We start from the raw sequence: 17435 nt of genomic DNA on the forward strand, positions 1-17435 counted from the left end.
ATTTGATCTTAAACACCCCAATATTGATAGAGTCAAAGCCACCTAGGGGCCCTAGGGTTACACTCAAGTAAATTGAGATGCATCATCTAATGCTGATCCTTCATCTTTTAATCAAGGAGGCAAACATTTTGTCTGAATTACCCATGATACAAGTCAAACATTTTGTATAATTCACACACTAATAACTACATCATAGTTAAAGAGTATATACATGAAATATTCCTAACAATGTCAGTTTAATGTCTAACGAGCTCAGACGTTGTCAAGTTATATCCAGAATGAGCCCTTAAGTAGTTAAGTAGTCGAGCCAGAAAAGTTTGAGACTCTATGTTTAAATGTATAGTGGACGGAGATCCCAAACCATGAGTCTAATCAAATTTGTGGATAGCAAGAATCCTGAGCATTACATAATGAATGGTTGACCCAACCACATCTCTTATCCTTACAAATTTTTTAGGTTGATTCAATTGTACACTTACCTAACCCTATAATTACATGGTAGTATGATTTTTGTCACCCTATAAGGACAGGGGCAAACCACCTCCGGCCACATTCACGGTTCTAGTGTCTCTTCCTATTTCATTTCTTTCAATTCCTGTCTTCCCCTTTTTCAACTTTTCCATCTTTTTTTTCTCATGGAAAGTAATCTTTTATATGTTAGGATATTACTAAAGCATTAAGTTTTCGATAAATTTATTTGATTCCCAAAACCTTCTAAATGAATCGATGCTTTGGTCTTGGAAAAGAGAGAATGCATCTAGTACTCCTACTTGCAACCAATAGAGTTTGTGTATTATAAAGTTGAAAGAATGGGGAGACGACTAGTAGAATAATTTCAGAGTACAAATCCAAAAGTTCACTCAAAATTACTATTTATGGAGAGAGAGACAGAGATAGAATAAGATATATGAAAACAGTGAATTAGTGATTATGATGCTGCTGGTTTCGGACTGTTAAGAAGTGGTTGAATAGCTTTCACAACAATTGTCATATTCGGCCGAAAATCTGCCTCATATTGAACACATAGTGCCGCAACTGCTGCCATCTGATCATAGAATAAGATACCCATTAGAGCTCAAAATATTAATGTAACTTCTTACAAACCGCTAACACGTTTGATACGAACTAATTTGAGCTCTTTATGGCCAGAATTCCTTCTCAAACTATTTTAAATGTTACCCTTTTCATATTTGTGGAGCTGATATAAATATGTAATCCGTTTTACTAGTTTTAGCAGCTACTGTCATCTCTGAGAGCCTGGGCAATAGGTGTGTGGTCAAGCTTAGTAAGTACCGCGACCTTTTGTGTGGGCTCAAGGAGCCTTGCCAGAGCCAAAACCCTACAATTATCGGGCTTAGGCTCAGGGCGGCAAAAGCAAGGTAATATCGTTAACCACTGAGGCTTCGGTCATTACAAGTTCGAGAGTACCTTTGCGACAGCCTTTTGTGGGAATTGGTCACCTAGCTTTGGATCTACGCACTGCTTCACTTTGTCTTCACTCAACCTCGGAGTTGCCTATATCGATTCAACAATAATTTAGAGATACATAGAAAAAAAATGGGAAGTTTAAATTTCGGATTGATTTAAGGGAAAACGAAAAATTACCCAAGTAACAAGACTCTGTTGTCCTTTAGGCATGGTGTGATCTACTGGCTTTCTTCCTGTCAAGAGCTCTAGAAGAATAACACCAAAACTGTACACATCACTTTTCAGAGTCAATTGCCCTGTCATTGCGTACCTGAAATCGACAAAATATGACACTACTTAGAATTTTGATCGTATAAGAGATCAGAAGCTTCCACTATGAACAGTTGAAAATCAAACAAAGAAGTAGATTGAATATGTTGTGTTGGCTGAAAGGAGCAATTTTACTTACTCTGGAGCATGGTATCCAAATGTTCCTAAGACACGAGTAGAATGTAAACGAGCAGCTGTCTCTGGTGACTGATTTGTCAAATTGAAATCGGCAATTTTTGCCAAGAAATCATCAAAAAGAAGAACATTACTCGATCTGATATCTCTATGAACGATAGGTGGTTGGACCTTTTCGTGAAGGTACTCAAGACCTTTTGCTGCTCCAAAAGCAATTTTAACTCGTTGAGCCCAAGTAAGATTTGGACCTGGTTCAGCTCCCTGGACTCCTTTCCTCCCTATACCACAAAAGGTTAAAAAAAAGAAGCAACCAGCAATATCATTCTCCGAAAAACTATAGCTTTGAGAATCAAAGGAATTAACAAGTATAAAAGGAAGACCTACCATGTAAAACATCATGTAGAGAACCCATAGTTGCGAATTGATAAGCCAGGATTCGATTATTTCCCTCCAAACAATACCCAAGTAACTCTAGGAAATGGTCGTTTTTCAGTCTCGAAATGATTGATAACTGAATCACAAGAATTGAACCCGATCTGTCAGTGGCATTATCTTCCGAGACTAATTAAAGTTTTTGGAAAATTAACTTACTTGAGCTGCAAAATCAGAATCTGGCTCTTGTGAAGAACTAGTATCTAGCTTCTTTATCGCTGCAACTTCACCGGTGCTTAAGGTTGCACGAAAAACACGACCATAAGATCCTTCACCAACCAAAGCCTTTGGCCCGAAATTACCAGTCAATTTATTTAGCTCATCCATGGATAAGGCTGGTGTTTCAATGGGTAAAATCTTCGGGGGTGCCCCACTCCTATTTGCCTGAGAAGTCCTTGGCTCTTCTCTCTGACTCCCTAAAATAATCAAACAATTTAACTAGTAATCGTAAATGACTCGAGGAATATGCGAATAATGCTAGTCTTTAACATACCTACAGAAGAAACAATTACAAAATGTTGAGGAACCAACCGTTCATTCATTTCGGTTTGTTGTTTTTACAAACGTGCTTATACCAACTTTTTCAAGACTCTCAAGGTGGCGATCCTTTAAGTACAGATAAAGAATGGATCGTGTTTATTGACACATGCCTTCACATCTTTGTCTTTTCTTTACCAGACGGGTTTAAGCAACATTGGCATATAATCCTCACCATTAAGAACCCAATCAATTAGAACAGAAATGCGACTCTCGTACCAACTCACGATCCGAAATTTCAATAATTTAACAGTTCTAACCCATCAATCCTCACAAGAGATCGATCGACCTACCAATGCATTCATGAATCCAAAAGGTATTCTAGACAACGCCCACAGACTAAAGCGAAGATGTAAAATAACTGTCTAAGATAATCGAATAAGTTATAATGGTAACAAGCGAAAAAAAAACATAGCTTGAAGAAATTATAGATTCACCATTGAACAAAGAAAAACCATATGAATTTCTATAACTATCTCTTCATATACTCAAAAGATCGATCACATGGTAATCGATTCACATAAAAAAATTATAAGATAAACATAAGAACTTGAAATCATAATAGTGAAGAAGATTATATTACCAAATTGATTTCTAGGTGGAGCTGTATACTGATTAACAGGCGGTCCGCCGAAGTTTTCTTCCTCCACTCCCCCACAACACAACATTTTGGAGTTTTCAAACACAAAAAGGAGATAAATATTCACAGGAGATTTAATTGCCCATCTCAACCAAATTTACCCAAATGATTTCAATCTGAAATGAGGCAAAAATTAAGCCCTAATTTTTATATCTTTGTAGGGAAGAACATGGATTTAAATCTTTATTAAACTAACATCAAGAACGACCAAAGAAGCCTTTTTTATGACATTAGCAAAAGAAATTGGGGAAAACAAAACCCTCAAAATAATCAATGGAACTATTCAAAATTTGAAGGAGTACCCAGACCGATCAAGATCAGATGGGAGATCAAACCTAATCGGCAAGAAAACAAGGAGAGAAGGAGAAGAGGTAGATAGATGAATTGGGGGAAGAAAAGTAGAGAGAGAAAGAGAGAGAGAAAGAGTGGTTGCAATTCGCGGGAAAATCGTTTTGACATCTCAACCGCATTTAACTAACTAACTAGTAACTAGTCATCGTTTTCTTCAGATGGAGACCACGGGCCGGGTTAGCCCATTATAATTGACCCAAGTTCTGTGGAACTAATTTACATCACTATATGCAAAATAAACGTATAACTCCCATTATGAAGCTGCCCACCACTCTTTGGTGTAACAGTTGGACACCCCTCTTAAGTCCATGAGGTCGTGGGACTTGTCGGATTTTATGTCTCTTTCATTATAGTTTAAATTAGGCGGTTATCGTGCTCATCACATCTTCATGATGTATCTGGAAATACTACCACTAGATTTTACAGCTCGGGAAAGAATTTGTAGCTATTTCTTTTCTGTTTGTATTTAGATTAGATCAAAAAAATCTTGCTGCAAATACTATCGCTAAAAATGCACGATCTTCGTATTCTGCCTTTACTTGTGATCAAAGGCCTGTTTTTTGTCTCACTTTAAAGAAGGTTTAGCAAAAGACAAAAAAAAAACTGCCCTAAAGCCATCACAAAGAACTTTAGACAGGCCATTACATCCTGGGTGCCATGTGTTAGTACTAAAATTTCGCGGAAGCTATCGAACCTATCATAGAAATTGATCCGATTATGAAAATTAATCGAAAAGCTATGCCAAAACTAATTATGCAAACAGAATTAACGAGGTTTAGCTTAAAACCTACGTCCTCGGGCGAACAAGAAATCTTTATTGAAGGATAGAACAACACAACACAACACAAATAACTATTCAACATAGAGTGAGAGCAAGTGAGAGAGAAATTTTATTCATTGTTTTGAGCGGTGTTTAATTTCTCGGTCGTCGAAGATCTAGTATAAAAGGTTAATTTCTATACGGTACCATCTCGGGACGAACTTGCGGGTTGTGTGAGTCGTCTTCATCTATCCTTCAATATAGATTTTTTGTTCGCCCGAGGACGTAGGCTTTAAGCCGAACCTCGTTAAGTTCTGTTTGCATATTTAATTTTGGCTTAGCTTTTCGATTAATTTTCATAATCAGATCAATTTCTAGGATAGGTTCGATAGCTTCCGCGAACTTTTAGTACCAACACCATGAATCCAACTACTTCACAGGGACGGATCTACATGCAGGCTAAAGGGGGCCATGGCCCCCCTTGACTTGCCGTAAAATTGTTTTAGAAATGCTGATTGCTCTCTGATTTATCGCATAAATAAAGTTCGAGTCATACTCATAACATATATGTAGTGTGGGTGAGATGGTAGAGGTCCGAGTTTCGTATGTGAGAGACTTCGGTTCGAGCACTGGTAGACTTAGATTTTTCACTTTTTTTTTTTGGTTCGGCCCCCCTTGACTACTACTCCTAGTTCCGTCCCTGCTACTTCATACATTACTTGAGAGTTGAGTCTCTGTTATGTTAGTTATTATATTTTTTACCGTAAGAAACAAAAGGTTATTATGTTAGTTATAATGTTAGTTATTATATTTTGGCTTAGCTTTTCGATTAATTTTCATAATCGGATCAATTTCTAGGATAGGTTCGATAGCTTCCGCGAACTTTTAGTACCAACACCATGAATCCAACTACTTCATACATTACTTGAGAGTTGAGTCTGTGTTATATTAGTTATTATATTTTTTACCCTAAGAAACAAAAGGTAATATTTCAACAAAAAAAGAAAAAGGTAAATGTGTACTTAGTTGTATATTAGTTAGAAGATGTTAACCCTAACAATTTTTTCTATTTAGTTATTTTTTTAAATTCCAAAATCATACGATTCTGTCATTAGGCGGTTATCGTGCTGTTAAATAGAGTTCTCAAATTTTATTTGACGCATATAACTCTTGAAAGAAACGTGTAAAACGGAATATATCTTAATTGAACCTGAATTTGTATTAGGAGCTCTTTATACAGATAGCTTAATAACAAAGACTTCCTAACCTAAAACTCCTAAAACTCATCTAATTTTGACCACTTTGTTACTCTTAAAACTGTAAGACATCTATAGAGAGAAAATAGAAACACAAATTTTAGTTCAACAAATTGCTAACATAAATTGGTTCCAAAGACCATTCCCTCCAATAGAAATTTTTCATTCATACATACCCTTATCTACTATAGTATATAGAGAGGATTTTCTTCTATAGCTTGATGTTTGAGGACTAACCGTTGAACTTTCCGGCTCAATCATGCTCTTCGTCTCACTGTATTTTTTGTTTCTCTTTCATCGGTTTAGTTGATGTTTCTCAAGCAATCTTTTGGTAAACCAAAATTCTTCTGTGAAGAGTTAAATTTACGCCTCCACGGATCGTTGTGTAACTTATACTGTAGTATCTGTTCACATCAGTAAATAGTTTATAGTGTATACATATTGTACGTACCGTAATCAAAAGGGTAATTAGTTGGGATAATTGGTAGTGTGTAGAGAAAAACCTGTATGAATGTAGCGAATACGTCATCTTCATTCAACCTTAGAAACTCTATAGCCCAATCCTCCAGATAACCAAAAGTACTTTTTTGTCTCTCAGCCTCGAGGAGAACGGAGTCACGATATATGAACCTTTGCCAGATCATCTTAATATTTTCCCTCATGGATTCTAACTTTGTCTGATCGAATCCCTACAAAATTTAGATCACATAACGAAATAATGTCAGTATTGATTGTTGTTGTCATGGAGTCTTAATTTACTGAGGTAGTGTTTGTCATTTTGTAAGTTAGATATAAAATCTGACTTGAGAAGTTAAGTGACTCTTGATTCGAATTTTAGATTGTTTGTTTTTGTCTGACTCGTTTGAATAGCTGATATGGGCTGAGTTTAGATTCACTTGATTAAGACAGTCAGACTCAAACAATGAAAAAGAGAAACACCACCCTGGTCTATCTAAATGAGGTTCTAAAGTTTTAGAAGTTAGAACAATTACCCGCAGAATTTGAATCAAGTTAGGAATCTCCTCCTCTTTAATTCGTATAACAAAACTGTCATAGTTGAGAACATTTTCATATGGCAAGAAGATGCCATCCTGAGAAGTGAAACGAGAGCAACAAGTTAACAAAGCTTATAACTCTGCTTATTACGGATGATTGGAAAGAAGAAAGCATCAAGAGTCGTAAAACCTGAATGACCACAGGAATGCACCCATGCAAGATACTATCTTCCATTCTTCCACTCCATCCATCTCCGGGTAATACACCACAGAAGACCGAACTTGCTAATTCCTTATTATAGTTAGGAGAACGTATTGAGGTAACAATTACATCTTCGGAATGTTGTCTACCAAGTTTTTCATCCATGTCAGGAGTTGACCCAAACTCTTCGGCCAGTTTTTCCCTAATACCCATGCTATACCTGAATAATTCTCACGACATGAATGTATTAGATTGCCAAAACCAGGAAGAAAGTAATTGATCACTTGAGGATATATTTCAGATTTACGTACGTTGGTTCTCGTCTGCCACCTCGGTAAGCTGGTCCTAGGTTCCCGTTGAAGTAAAAAAGCGTCTTCCGATCCTTGAGAGGCCTGCACGGATAAACCCTCAACAGGTTTAATTCACATTCAAGTTTTTCTTATTTGAGTATCGTAACAAGAAACACCAAGGAAAGGATCAACGTTATTTTATACATTCCATAAAAGTTTAATGGACTCAAAATTTAGCCTGGGATACTTACCTGGACCAGAGTTTTGATGCTAAGGACTCTGGGTCAGGTTGTTTCCAAGCAGGAAGAACGAGATCCTTCTCGGGGTCAAAACATGGATGTTTTCCTCTCTTATGAGAAGGAATGGGATCCCAATTGTCTGCCCAATATGCCGTTGTCGAGTGATTATGTTTCGTATTTGTGTTTCCCCAGTGAACTAACATCATGCTAGTCCATATCTCCTTGGGGGCATAGCAAGCACCTTCATCCCATGCAAATGACTGCAATCAAATATGATTTAGCATTGCCATTAAAGAAATTCATATTCTCTTTCAACTGAACTTCTATAATAATGCAACTTATAAGCTCTGCAACCGACATCATACCCAAATGTGATCTCTTCCTGACGATCGGTTCCAGAAAGGGTATTTTTCCACAATATGATCATATGCTTTCTTATAGAATTCCAATGTAAGTAAACTCCTCAAACCCTTGTGTTCCTGATAAAGAATCATATCTTTAAGGTCAGTTGAACTTTACGATTTTGGGAATCTTTCCTAACTTTTTCGACTGAAATTCTCTTATAATGCAACCTATAAAGCTCTGCTACCTACATCATACCCAAATGTGATCTCTTCCCAACGAGCGGTTCCAGAAAGGGTATTTTTCCACAATATGATCATATGCTTTCTTATAGAATTCCAATGTAAGTGAACTCCTCAAACCCTTGTGTTCCTGATAAAGACACATATGGTTAAGGTCAGTTGAAGATTGTGATTTGGGAATCTTTTCGAACATAGATGTTCGTACGTGTGATTTCAAACACGTGTGTGTGTGTATACAGAATGATTACCTCCAAGCTCAAGTGAGGTGCATCACCTGCACGAGTTATAATGCATTGATCAAGAACTGGAACAAAGAAATAGTCTGCTTCTTCACCATTTAAGGTTCGATAAGGGCTAGCAAGGATGCTTTCAAGGAGTGCCATCTGCCAAAGAATTGCTAGTATTACAAGATAGCGAAGACTTAAATTTACTTGCGAGGAAAAAAGAAACGGCTTTCGGAGCAAACTATTGTTGAAAAAAAAAAATTGTTTACGAAAAAAAATTGGAAAAACGGTTCTCGAAAAAAAATTATGAAGAAAACGGAGGGTTCTCGAAAAAAACGATATTTGGAAAAACGAGTTTCGAGAACAAGGTTTCTTCAATATTTTTTTTTAAGATGCATTTAAAAATACTCAAATAATAATAAATCATAGGATTCTTATTAGTTGCCAAACAAACCGAAAAATATTACTTGCGGATTCATGATTCCGTCATCCAAACACACCATAAATTTACTTTCGATTAGCATCAAACTGAAGTTAACTGGCACCTGTGATCCGTATAAGTGATCAGTCCATAACGTCCTGTTCTGTTCATTGTAGACTCTGTTTACGCATTCAAGCTTGTAATGCCGTCCCTAAAATACCCATCAAGATAAACAAGTCGAGAAGTCAGATCAGTCGATAGTTTAGGGTATAAAGTCATCAATAGTAATTGACTGACCTCAAGAAGGTGACTATTGAACTCCGGGGGCAAATCGTAAACATATACCAAAGGTCGTTTCTTTTTCAATGTAAACCTGCCGAGATTATCTCTCGGAAGATATCCAGTATCAGGTAAATCAATTGTGGCAGGTCTGAGCCATTGAGGCCACTCTTGAACCAATGAAAATACAGTTGGGATGCTGCAATCGATTCCATACCAGCCTTCCTTGCACTGAAATTATTTATAATTTGTTAGTGTGAGATCACTTCAATGAGATAAGTAGATACATATATATATCGACTACAAAAATTCCAATTACCTACCTGGCAGAATCCACCTCGACAATACCCATGGCTGGAGCACTGATTGATACAAGTAGACAGCACTGGAACCTCACAGAACCGTCCCCCGAGACCATCATAGTTACACCTACATTCGTACTTGAATTTCACCTTGTAAGAGTAAGCTTCATGTGGGTCTACATTACACCAACCTGGTTTGCTACTATTTGTTGTTAATATATTATCTAGATCGGACTTTTCCCAATTAGCAAGTTGGTAAAGAAAGGGTTTAGACGGCGTGCTGAAACAGATAAATCGAAGTTGGATTAATTTTATATAAGAGTAAGGGCAAGTAAAGAACCGGTTTTCTAATTCTTGAGTGCCTCGGTAATAACACAAGGAGATCCTTACATTATTTGAAACCCACATTCTTCAGCAACGGGACGATTTGGGTACTTAGTTCCGTTTCCGCAGAAACACATCGCCCTTGTAGTATCACAATAGGTAGGGCAAATCGAGATCACCTTTTGTCCATAAGGTTCCCTCGGTGTTCCTGGATAATTGCATATCAGTTCCAGTTTCTCTGAGCATCCTTCCCCTGATCAAATACATGTGCATAGTCAATTATTAGTATTAATTATACATTCTAACAACACCGAAACGGTCCAATTGAAGTTAAATAGTTGGAGCAAAATCGATAAAATGCTGCTAACTCACCTACTTAAGAAATACACAAATTTTAAATCATGTTTCGTTTAGTCAAAAATCAATAAAAAATACTTGTAAACAAAGCGATATTGACCTGCATATCCGTGAAAACACCTACACTCGCCCAATTCCAGGTTACAAATTCCTCGTCCATTGCAGTCATCCTTGCACGCCTTCCCACTGATTCTCTGCAAGCAAACAAATAGCTATTAGGCCGAGCATAATGACTAAAAATTTGGGTAGACTCTTACTATTTTTCCATCTCTTACATATTAAAAAATTCTCTAGTACCCAAAGAAATAGACCAACAAACCTTGACAAGGCATTAAATATTAGCCCTCAAATTTATATGCAAGTAGGATATTTCGCAACGAAAAAGAATTCTTGTTAAGTCATTCTCGAAGTTCAAATCGACTAAAAAAATCTTCAAATTGACATACCTCAACTATGCTGACTGGCTTCGAGATTGAACCACAAGCAGATAACCACCGACCAATTTCCGCCTTCCATGGTGTATTCCGGTAAACGACAGCATTGTGTGAGTCAGTCGGAAACCTAAGATCCAAACTATGTTCTACTACCAATGGATTCTTAACCAAAAGATCATTAACTCGTTGCGGAGTACTGAAGAAATTGAGAGAAGATGGAAATAATAAATTAACAATTAAAGCTACCCCTATGATATAAGAAACAATTAATCCTATTAGATACCAGCTAGAACAGTACTTCAATGGCCGCCAATTAACCATTGTTTCTAAATCCCAAGAAGAAGAACAACAACAACAACAAACTCTACAAGTTAACTCAAACTAGTTACTCAACATTAGCACTAATCCCAATACAAAAATGATGCGCCCGCAATCTTTTCCCCACCGACCTTAACTGCTCCATTCTTTTTGTGGTCTTTTTTTTTTCTTTTGACTTACTGACCCTACCTTTTGACAATTCTTCTCTTTTCCTTCCATATGGTTAGTTAGTAGCTCTGTTGACTGAAGAAAAGATGCCTTTTATGGGACTTCATATGCTAATCTACAAATGGACATAAATTCATGCATGGGTTTACTTCATTACCATCACCAATGAAGATGAAGATGAAAATGAGGGAAGATGGAAATATCCCAACTCCTACAACCACCATTATTAGTGGTCTTCTCTATCATTTTTGTTAAAAGTATGTGATCTTTAGCTATCAGTTTTCTTTTCCTCATGAAAATTTTGATGTAACGAAAATTTTATTTGATTGCGATATTTTTGCCAAGAATAGATCGCTTGTTTTTTTGAAGTTGATTTGATCGTTATATGTTCGTCATCTTGTTTATTTAACTATTTAACTAATATTTATGAAGATAGTTAGATTCACCTTTTGTAATTTGAATTTGCAACCACTTGTTTGCAAAAATTCAATTTTGTTTTTGCAATATTTGGAAACCGTTATTGCACATATTTGTGCCCAATGACTCTTCGTAATACTTCCATTTTGTAGATAGATGTTTGTGAGACTTCGATTCTGCAAACGTTTATTTGCAAAAGTTCAATTTTTTTTTTAAATATATACTGAAAGTAGTTTATATTGAAAAGAAAATGATTTTTTTTCAAATATAAAAAAAATCATCAATTCTCAAATTTCGACGAAAAACCAAAGTAATGGTCCAAACCGCTACATTGGGAGTAGCAATGCTACTTACCATAGCTGGGACACAAATGACCTCTTTCAGGCTCTCCTAGATTATATATGCTACTTACCAAGTTACCATAGCTTGGCACTCGCCTCGGTTCTTGCATTTTCTTCTTCTATCCTCTGGTAGATTTTTTTACAGGACAAACATTATTAAATAAAATCCTATCAGTCTATCTCCATTAGAAAAGAAAACAATATGTTTATCAATGTTAAATACACACAATAGTAAGAGAGTTAATATAATAAATCAAATTATTGATCACTAGTGAATCAGTAAACCTTGAGAACTACATGAACCATTCTTTCTGTATTGTGTAACTGAATCTCCAAACAAATGAAAAACATATATTTTAACTAAAAAAATTATATATATATATATATATATGAGGATTTTCTATTATAGCTTGAGGTTTGAGGACCTTTAACTACTTGTATAATGTGTTTGTGGAATTGATCTTCGCTGATTCAGAGTACACGATTATGAATCACTTACCGTTGAACTTCCCAACTAAATCATGCTCTTTGTCTCACTGTATTTCTTGTTTCTCTTCATCTGTTTAGTTGATGTTTCTCGAGCAATCTTTTGGTAAACCAAAATTCTTCTGCGAAGAGTTAAATTTACGCCTCCACGAATCGTTGTGTAACTTATAGTGTAGTATCTGTTCACATCAGTAAATAGTTTAGCGAAATCAGTCTATATATATATATATATATTATATGTAAATTTCGTGATCAAAAGCTAGATCGTTGGGATAATTGGAAGTGTGTGGGAACAAACCTGTATGAATGTAGCAAAGACGTCATCTTCACTCAATCTTAGAAACTCTATACCCCAATCCTCCACATAACCAAAAGTACTTTTTTGTCTCTCAGCCTCGAGGAGAACAGAGTCACGATATATGAACCTTTGCCAGATCGAGTTAATATTTTCCCTCATGAATTGTAACTCTGTCTTATTGAATCCCTACATAATTTAGATAACATAACAAAATTATGTCAGTAGTGATTGTTGTTGTCACGGAGTCTTAATTTACAAAGGTAGTGTTTGTCATTCTGTAAGTTAGATCCGAATTTACTCAATTTGGATTCCTGAATGTTTGTTTTTGTCTGACCTCGTGATGTATGACTCGTTTGAATAGCTGATATGGGCTGAGTTTAGGTCCACTTGATTAAGACGAGTAAGATTCAGACAATAAGAAAATACAACCACCACCTCAGTATATCTAAATGAGGTTGTAAAGTTTTAGAAGTTAGAACAATTACCCGAAGAATTTGAATCAAGTTAGGAATCTCCTCCTCTTTAATTCGTATAACAAAACTGTCATAGTTGAGAAAATTTTCATATGGCAAGAAGATGCCATCCTGAAAAGTAAAACCAGAGCAACAAATTAACACAAAGAGGAAGATAGCTTATAACTTTGCTTATTAGGAGAGCTTGGAACGAAAAAACTGTCAAGAGTCGTAAAACCTGAACGATCACAGGAATGCACCCATGCAAGATACTATCTTCCATTCTACCACTCCATCCATCTCCGGGTAATACACCACAGAAGATCGAACTCGCTAAATCCTTATTATAGTTAGTAGAACGTATTGAGCTAACAATCACATCTTCGGAATATTGTCTACCAAGTTTTTCATCCATGTCAGGAGTTGATCCAAACTCTTTGGCCAGTTTTTGCCTAATACCCATGCTATACCTGAATAATTCTCACAATTTGAATATATTAGATATGCTCAAACCTGTAAGAAAATAACTGATCACTTGAGGATATATTTCAGATTTACGTACGTTGATTCTGGTCTTCCACCTCGGTAAGCTGGTCCTAAGTCCCCGTTGAAGTAAAAAAATGTCTTCCGATCCTCGAGAGGCCTGCACGGATAAACATTTAATACATTTCATCCATATTCGAGTTTCACTTATTTGAGTATCGTAACAAGAAACACCAAGGAAAGGACCAACCTTATTTAATACTATATTTCATAGTAGTATAATAGACCCAGAATTTAGTTTTGACATACTTACGTGGACCAGAGTTTTGAACTTAAGGACTCCGGTTCTGGTAGTTTCCAAGCAGGAAGAACGAGATCCTTCTCGGGGTCAAAACATGGATGTTTCCCTCTCTTACGAGAAGAAATGGGATCCCAGTTGTCTGCCCAATATGCCGTTGTCGAGTGATTATGTTTCGTATTTGTGTTTCCCCAGTGAACTAACATCATGCTAGTCCATATCTCCTTGGGGGCATAGCAAGCACCTTCATCCCATGCAAATGACTGCCATCAGATATACAAGAACTTCATTAGAATGGCCATTAAGAAATTCATATTCTTTTTAGACTGAAATTCTCTTATAATGCAACCTATAAAGCTCTGCTACCTACATCATACCCAAATGTGATCTCTTCCCAACGAGCGGTTCCAGAAAGGGTATTTTTCCACAATATGATCATATGCTTTCTTATAGAATTCCAATGTAAGTGAACTCCTCAAACCCTTGTGTTCCTGATAAAGACACATATGGTTAAGGTCAGTTGAAGATCATGATTTTGGGAATCTTTTCGAACATAGATGTTCGTACATATGATTTCAAACACGTGTGTGTGTGTATACAGAATGATTACCTCCAAGCTCAAGTGAGGTGCATCACCTGCACGAGTTATAATGCATTGATCAAGAACTGGAACAAAGAAATAGTCTGCTTCTTCACCATTTAAGGTTCGATAAGGGCTAGCAAGGATGCTTTCAAGGAGTGCCATCTGCCAAAGACTTGCTAGTATTACAAGATAGTGAGGACTTAAATTTACTTTCAATTAGCATCAAACTGAAGTTAACTGGCACCTGTGATCCGTATAAGTGATCAGTCCATAACGTCCCATTCTGGTCATTATAGATTCTGTTTACGCATTCAAGCTTGAAATGCCGTCCCTAAAATACCCAAGAAGATTAACGAGTGGAGAAGCTAGATTAGTCTATAGTTTAGCGAATAATGTCACAGTGATTGACTGACCTCAAGAAGGTGACTATTGAACTCCGGGGGCAAATCGTAAACATATATCAAAGGTCGTTTCTTTTTCACCATAGCCCTAATGCCAAGATTATATTTCGGAAGATATTCACTATCAGGTAAATCAATTGTGGCAGGTCTGAGCCATTGAGGCCACTCTTGAACCGACAATAATACAGTTGGGATGCTGCAATCAATTCCATACCATCCTTCGTTGCACTGAAATTATTTATGAATTGTTAGAGTAGAATAACACAATCACCAAATTAAAGTCCCCGTTCGGGATGCAACAAAATTTAGATTTTATCTTTGAAGTATGACAACACAAGTAGTAGAGGAAAACCTAACCAGAGCTTCACATACGAAAATTGTATCATCTACCTGGCAAAATCCACCTCGACAGTACCCATGGCTAGAGCACTGATTGATACAAGTAGACAGCACCGGAACCTCACAGAACCGCCCCGAGAGACCATCATATTTACAATCACATTCCTCCTTAAATTTCACTTTGGAAGCATAAGCTTCATGTGGGTCTACATTACACCAACCCGGTTTGCTACTATTTGTTGTTAATATGTTATCTAGATCGGATTTGTCCCACTCAGCCAACTTGGAAAGTAAAGGTTCAGGCGGCAAGCTGTAACAGATAAATCGAAGTTAGACTAATTTTATGAAGAGTAAAGGCAAGTAAATAACCATTTTTCAATTTCTTGAATAGTTTGGTAATAACGCGAGGAGATTCTTACATTATTTGAAACCCACATTCTTCGGCAACGGGTCGATTTGGGTACTTAGTTCCGTTTCCGCAGAAACACATCGCCCTTGTAGTATCACAATAGGTAGGGCAAATCGAGATCACCCATCCTCCATAAGGATCCTTCGGTGTTTCTGGAAGATTGCATTTCATTTCCAGTTTCTCAGAGCATCCTTCACCTGATAAAAGACATTTGTATAGTCAATTATTAGTAATAAGTAGACATTCTAACAACAGAGGAACTGTCCAATTGCAGTAACAATGCTGCAAACTCACCTAAGTAAGAAATACACGAATATTGTAACTAAAACGGTCAGTTAGTGTATGAATGTTAAATCATGTGTCGTTTAGTCAAACATCACGAAATACTAATAAAGAAAACGATATTGACCTGCATATCCGTGAAAACACCTGCACTCGCCCAATTCCTGGTTACAAATGCCTCGCCCATTGCAGTCATCCTTGCACGCCTTCCCACTGATTCTCTGCAAGCAAACAAATAGCTATTTAGGCCGAGCATAATGACTAAAAATCGGTTAGACTCTTACTATTTTTCCATCTCTTACATATTAAAAAATTCACTAGTACCCGAAGAAATTGACCAACAAACCTTGACAACAACTCATTAGACCTCAAATTTATATGCAAGTAAGATATTTCGAAACGAAAAAGAATTCTTATTAAGTCATTTTCCAAGTTCAAATCGACATACCTCAACTATGCTGACTGGCTCAGAGATTGAATCACAGCCAGATAACCACCGACCGATTTCCGCCTTCCATGGTGCATCCCGATAAACGACAGCATTGTGTGAGTCAGCCGGAAACCTAAGATCTAAACTATGTCCTACTACCAATGGATTCTCAACCAAAAGATCATTAGCTTGTTGCCGAGTACTGAAGAAATTGAGAGAAGAGGGTGCTAATGGAAACAGAAATAAATGAACAACTGAAACTAGTCCTATGATAGAAGAAACAGTTCCTATTAGATACCATGAACAGTTAATTGGCTGAGTATTAACCATTGTTTCTAAATCCCAAGAACAACAACAACAAACTCTACAATTTAACACAAACTAATTTACCCATTAACCTTTGATTATAAGTGATCAATTGGGGTTCATCAGAATACCTATCAAATAAACATTAATCAGTGAAAAAAGACAATTAGAAATCTGTATACAAAACTTCCATAGATTAATAACCAATTCCATCTAAATAAATAAAAACAACCCAAAAAAGAGAAAATTTCCATTAAGGGTAAGAAAAGAGAGAGAAAATAAAGTTAATTCTCTATCTGGGTATTAGCCTAAATGATCAAATTCATTGATTCAAGGAGGAATTGTTTTCTAGAATTCAAGTAATGGGGAAGAGATTGATTGACTTACCTTCATTTGAATCTGATGAAGTGTGAGAAATTGAGAGGAGGATAGGTTAGAGAGAGAGAGACCCAATGTAGAAGAAACTGATGGGAAAACCAATTTTAAACGATTTCTCTGTAATTTCATAACGTCCTCTTCATTAAGTTTAATAAACTCCTTTTTAATTAGAAAATAAAAAGAACACTAACACCCCATTAGCACTAATCCCACACCCCTATTATCCTCAATAGAAAAAGTGTGGCCTTTTGCCATCTGTTTTTTATTTGCTCATGAAGATTTTGATGTAATTTATTTGACGTAAATTTAGTGACGATTTTATTTGATTGTGATGTGTTCCTGATATTGTTTATGTAACGAAAATTTGTGAAGATTAAATTGAAGATCTTTAGACTTGCCTTGTCTAATATTAATTTGCAACCCGTTATTTGCAAGATTCAATTTTTTTACAAACATTTGTACTTGAAATATTTGCAAATGGTTGCTTTCAAAATTCAATATTGCAAATATTTGTGCCAAACGACTCTCTGCTAGACATTGATTTTGC

The 17435-nt window shown here is 36.4% G+C and overlaps 3 protein-coding genes across 5 annotated transcripts; all 3 read right to left on the bottom strand.

The window, feature by feature from the left end:
• Positions 1–770: 770 nt before the first annotated feature.
• Positions 771–3957, bottom strand: LOC147545373 (protein CYTOSOLIC ABA RECEPTOR KINASE 4-like). 2 transcript variants are annotated; one of them, XM_086637477.1, is made up of 7 exons: positions 3425–3957; positions 2464–2720; positions 2257–2383; positions 1877–2150; positions 1606–1738; positions 1429–1515; positions 771–1045 (listed from the first exon to the last, which is right to left on the bottom strand). In XM_086637477.1, exons 1-7 carry the CDS (start codon positions 3507–3509, stop codon positions 929–931), a joined length of 1080 nt encoding a protein of 359 aa, XP_086493603.1. In that variant the 5' UTR covers positions 3510–3957; the 3' UTR covers positions 771–928. The 2 variants fall into 2 exon arrangements, with proteins under 2 accessions (XP_086493603.1, XP_086493604.1); XM_086637478.1 differs by lacking the exons at positions 771–1045; positions 1429–1515; positions 1606–1738 and having other exon boundaries at positions 1873–2150; positions 3425–3825.
• Positions 3958–5774: 1817 nt separating this feature from the next.
• LOC147545374 (uncharacterized) lies at positions 5775–11038 on the bottom strand. Of its 2 annotated transcripts, XM_086633957.1 has the most exons (15): positions 10512–11038; positions 10166–10259; positions 9775–9961; positions 9406–9664; positions 9101–9313; positions 8928–9014; positions 8407–8541; positions 8175–8288; positions 7940–8053; positions 7587–7834; positions 7357–7437; positions 7034–7265; positions 6841–6939; positions 6352–6537; positions 5775–6252 (listed from the first exon to the last, which is right to left on the bottom strand). In XM_086633957.1, exons 1-15 carry the CDS (start codon positions 10818–10820, stop codon positions 6151–6153), a joined length of 2460 nt encoding a protein of 819 aa, XP_086490083.1. In that variant the 5' UTR covers positions 10821–11038; the 3' UTR covers positions 5775–6150. The 2 variants fall into 2 exon arrangements, with proteins under 2 accessions (XP_086490083.1, XP_086490085.1); XM_086633959.1 differs by lacking the exon at positions 7940–8053.
• Positions 11039–11977: 939 nt separating this feature from the next.
• LOC147545375 (uncharacterized) lies at positions 11978–17150 on the bottom strand. Its single transcript, XM_086673941.1, has 15 exons — positions 16898–17150; positions 16223–16641; positions 15902–15995; positions 15503–15689; positions 15135–15393; positions 14757–14972; positions 14588–14674; positions 14371–14505; positions 14138–14251; positions 13776–14023; positions 13542–13622; positions 13218–13449; positions 13013–13111; positions 12528–12713; positions 11978–12408 (listed from the first exon to the last, which is right to left on the bottom strand). The coding sequence occupies exons 2-15, from the start codon at positions 16532–16534 to the stop codon at positions 12307–12309; spliced, it is 2352 nt and encodes a 783-aa protein (XP_086530067.1). The 5' UTR covers positions 16535–16641; positions 16898–17150; the 3' UTR covers positions 11978–12306.
• Between the last annotated feature and the right edge of the window lie 285 nt (positions 17151–17435).

This window comes from Eschscholzia californica, unplaced genomic scaffold (genome assembly GCF_041429995.1).
Source record: "Eschscholzia californica isolate CP2 unplaced genomic scaffold, dmEscCali1.0.p SCAF_4, whole genome shotgun sequence".
NCBI lineage: Eukaryota > Viridiplantae > Streptophyta > Magnoliopsida > Ranunculales > Papaveraceae > Eschscholzia > Eschscholzia californica.

Excerpts from the sequence above, each read along its gene's own strand:
- LOC147545373 (XM_086637477.1), bottom strand. The coding sequence starts at position 3,509 with ATGTTGTGTTGTGGGGGAGTGGAGGAAGAAAACTTCGGCGGACCGCCT. Across the intron at positions 2,721-3,424 it reads TCCACCTAGAAATCAATTTG|GGAGTCAGAGAGAAGAGCCA; the intron begins GTAATATAATCT and ends TGATTATTTTAG. Across the intron at positions 1,739-1,876 it reads TTTGGATACCATGCTCCAGA|GTACGCAATGACAGGGCAAT; the intron begins GTAAGTAAAATT and ends TGTCGATTTCAG.
- LOC147545374 (XM_086633957.1), bottom strand. The coding sequence starts at position 10,820 with ATGGTTAATTGGCGGCCATTGAAGTACTGTTCTAGCTGGTATCTAATA. Across the intron at positions 10,260-10,511 it reads AGCCAGTCAGCATAGTTGAG|AGAATCAGTGGGAAGGCGTG; the intron begins GTATGTCAATTT and ends GTTTGCTTGCAG. Across the intron at positions 8,289-8,406 it reads CACCTCACTTGAGCTTGGAG|GAACACAAGGGTTTGAGGAG; the intron begins GTAATCATTCTG and ends TGTCTTTATCAG.
- LOC147545375 (XM_086673941.1), bottom strand. The coding sequence starts at position 16,534 with ATGGTTAATACTCAGCCAATTAACTGTTCATGGTATCTAATAGGAACT. Across the intron at positions 15,394-15,502 it reads GAATGTGGGTTTCAAATAAT|CTTGCCGCCTGAACCTTTAC; the intron begins GTAAGAATCTCC and ends TATCTGTTACAG. Across the intron at positions 13,623-13,775 it reads AGTTCAAAACTCTGGTCCAC|GCCTCTCGAGGATCGGAAGA; the intron begins GTAAGTATGTCA and ends TTATCCGTGCAG.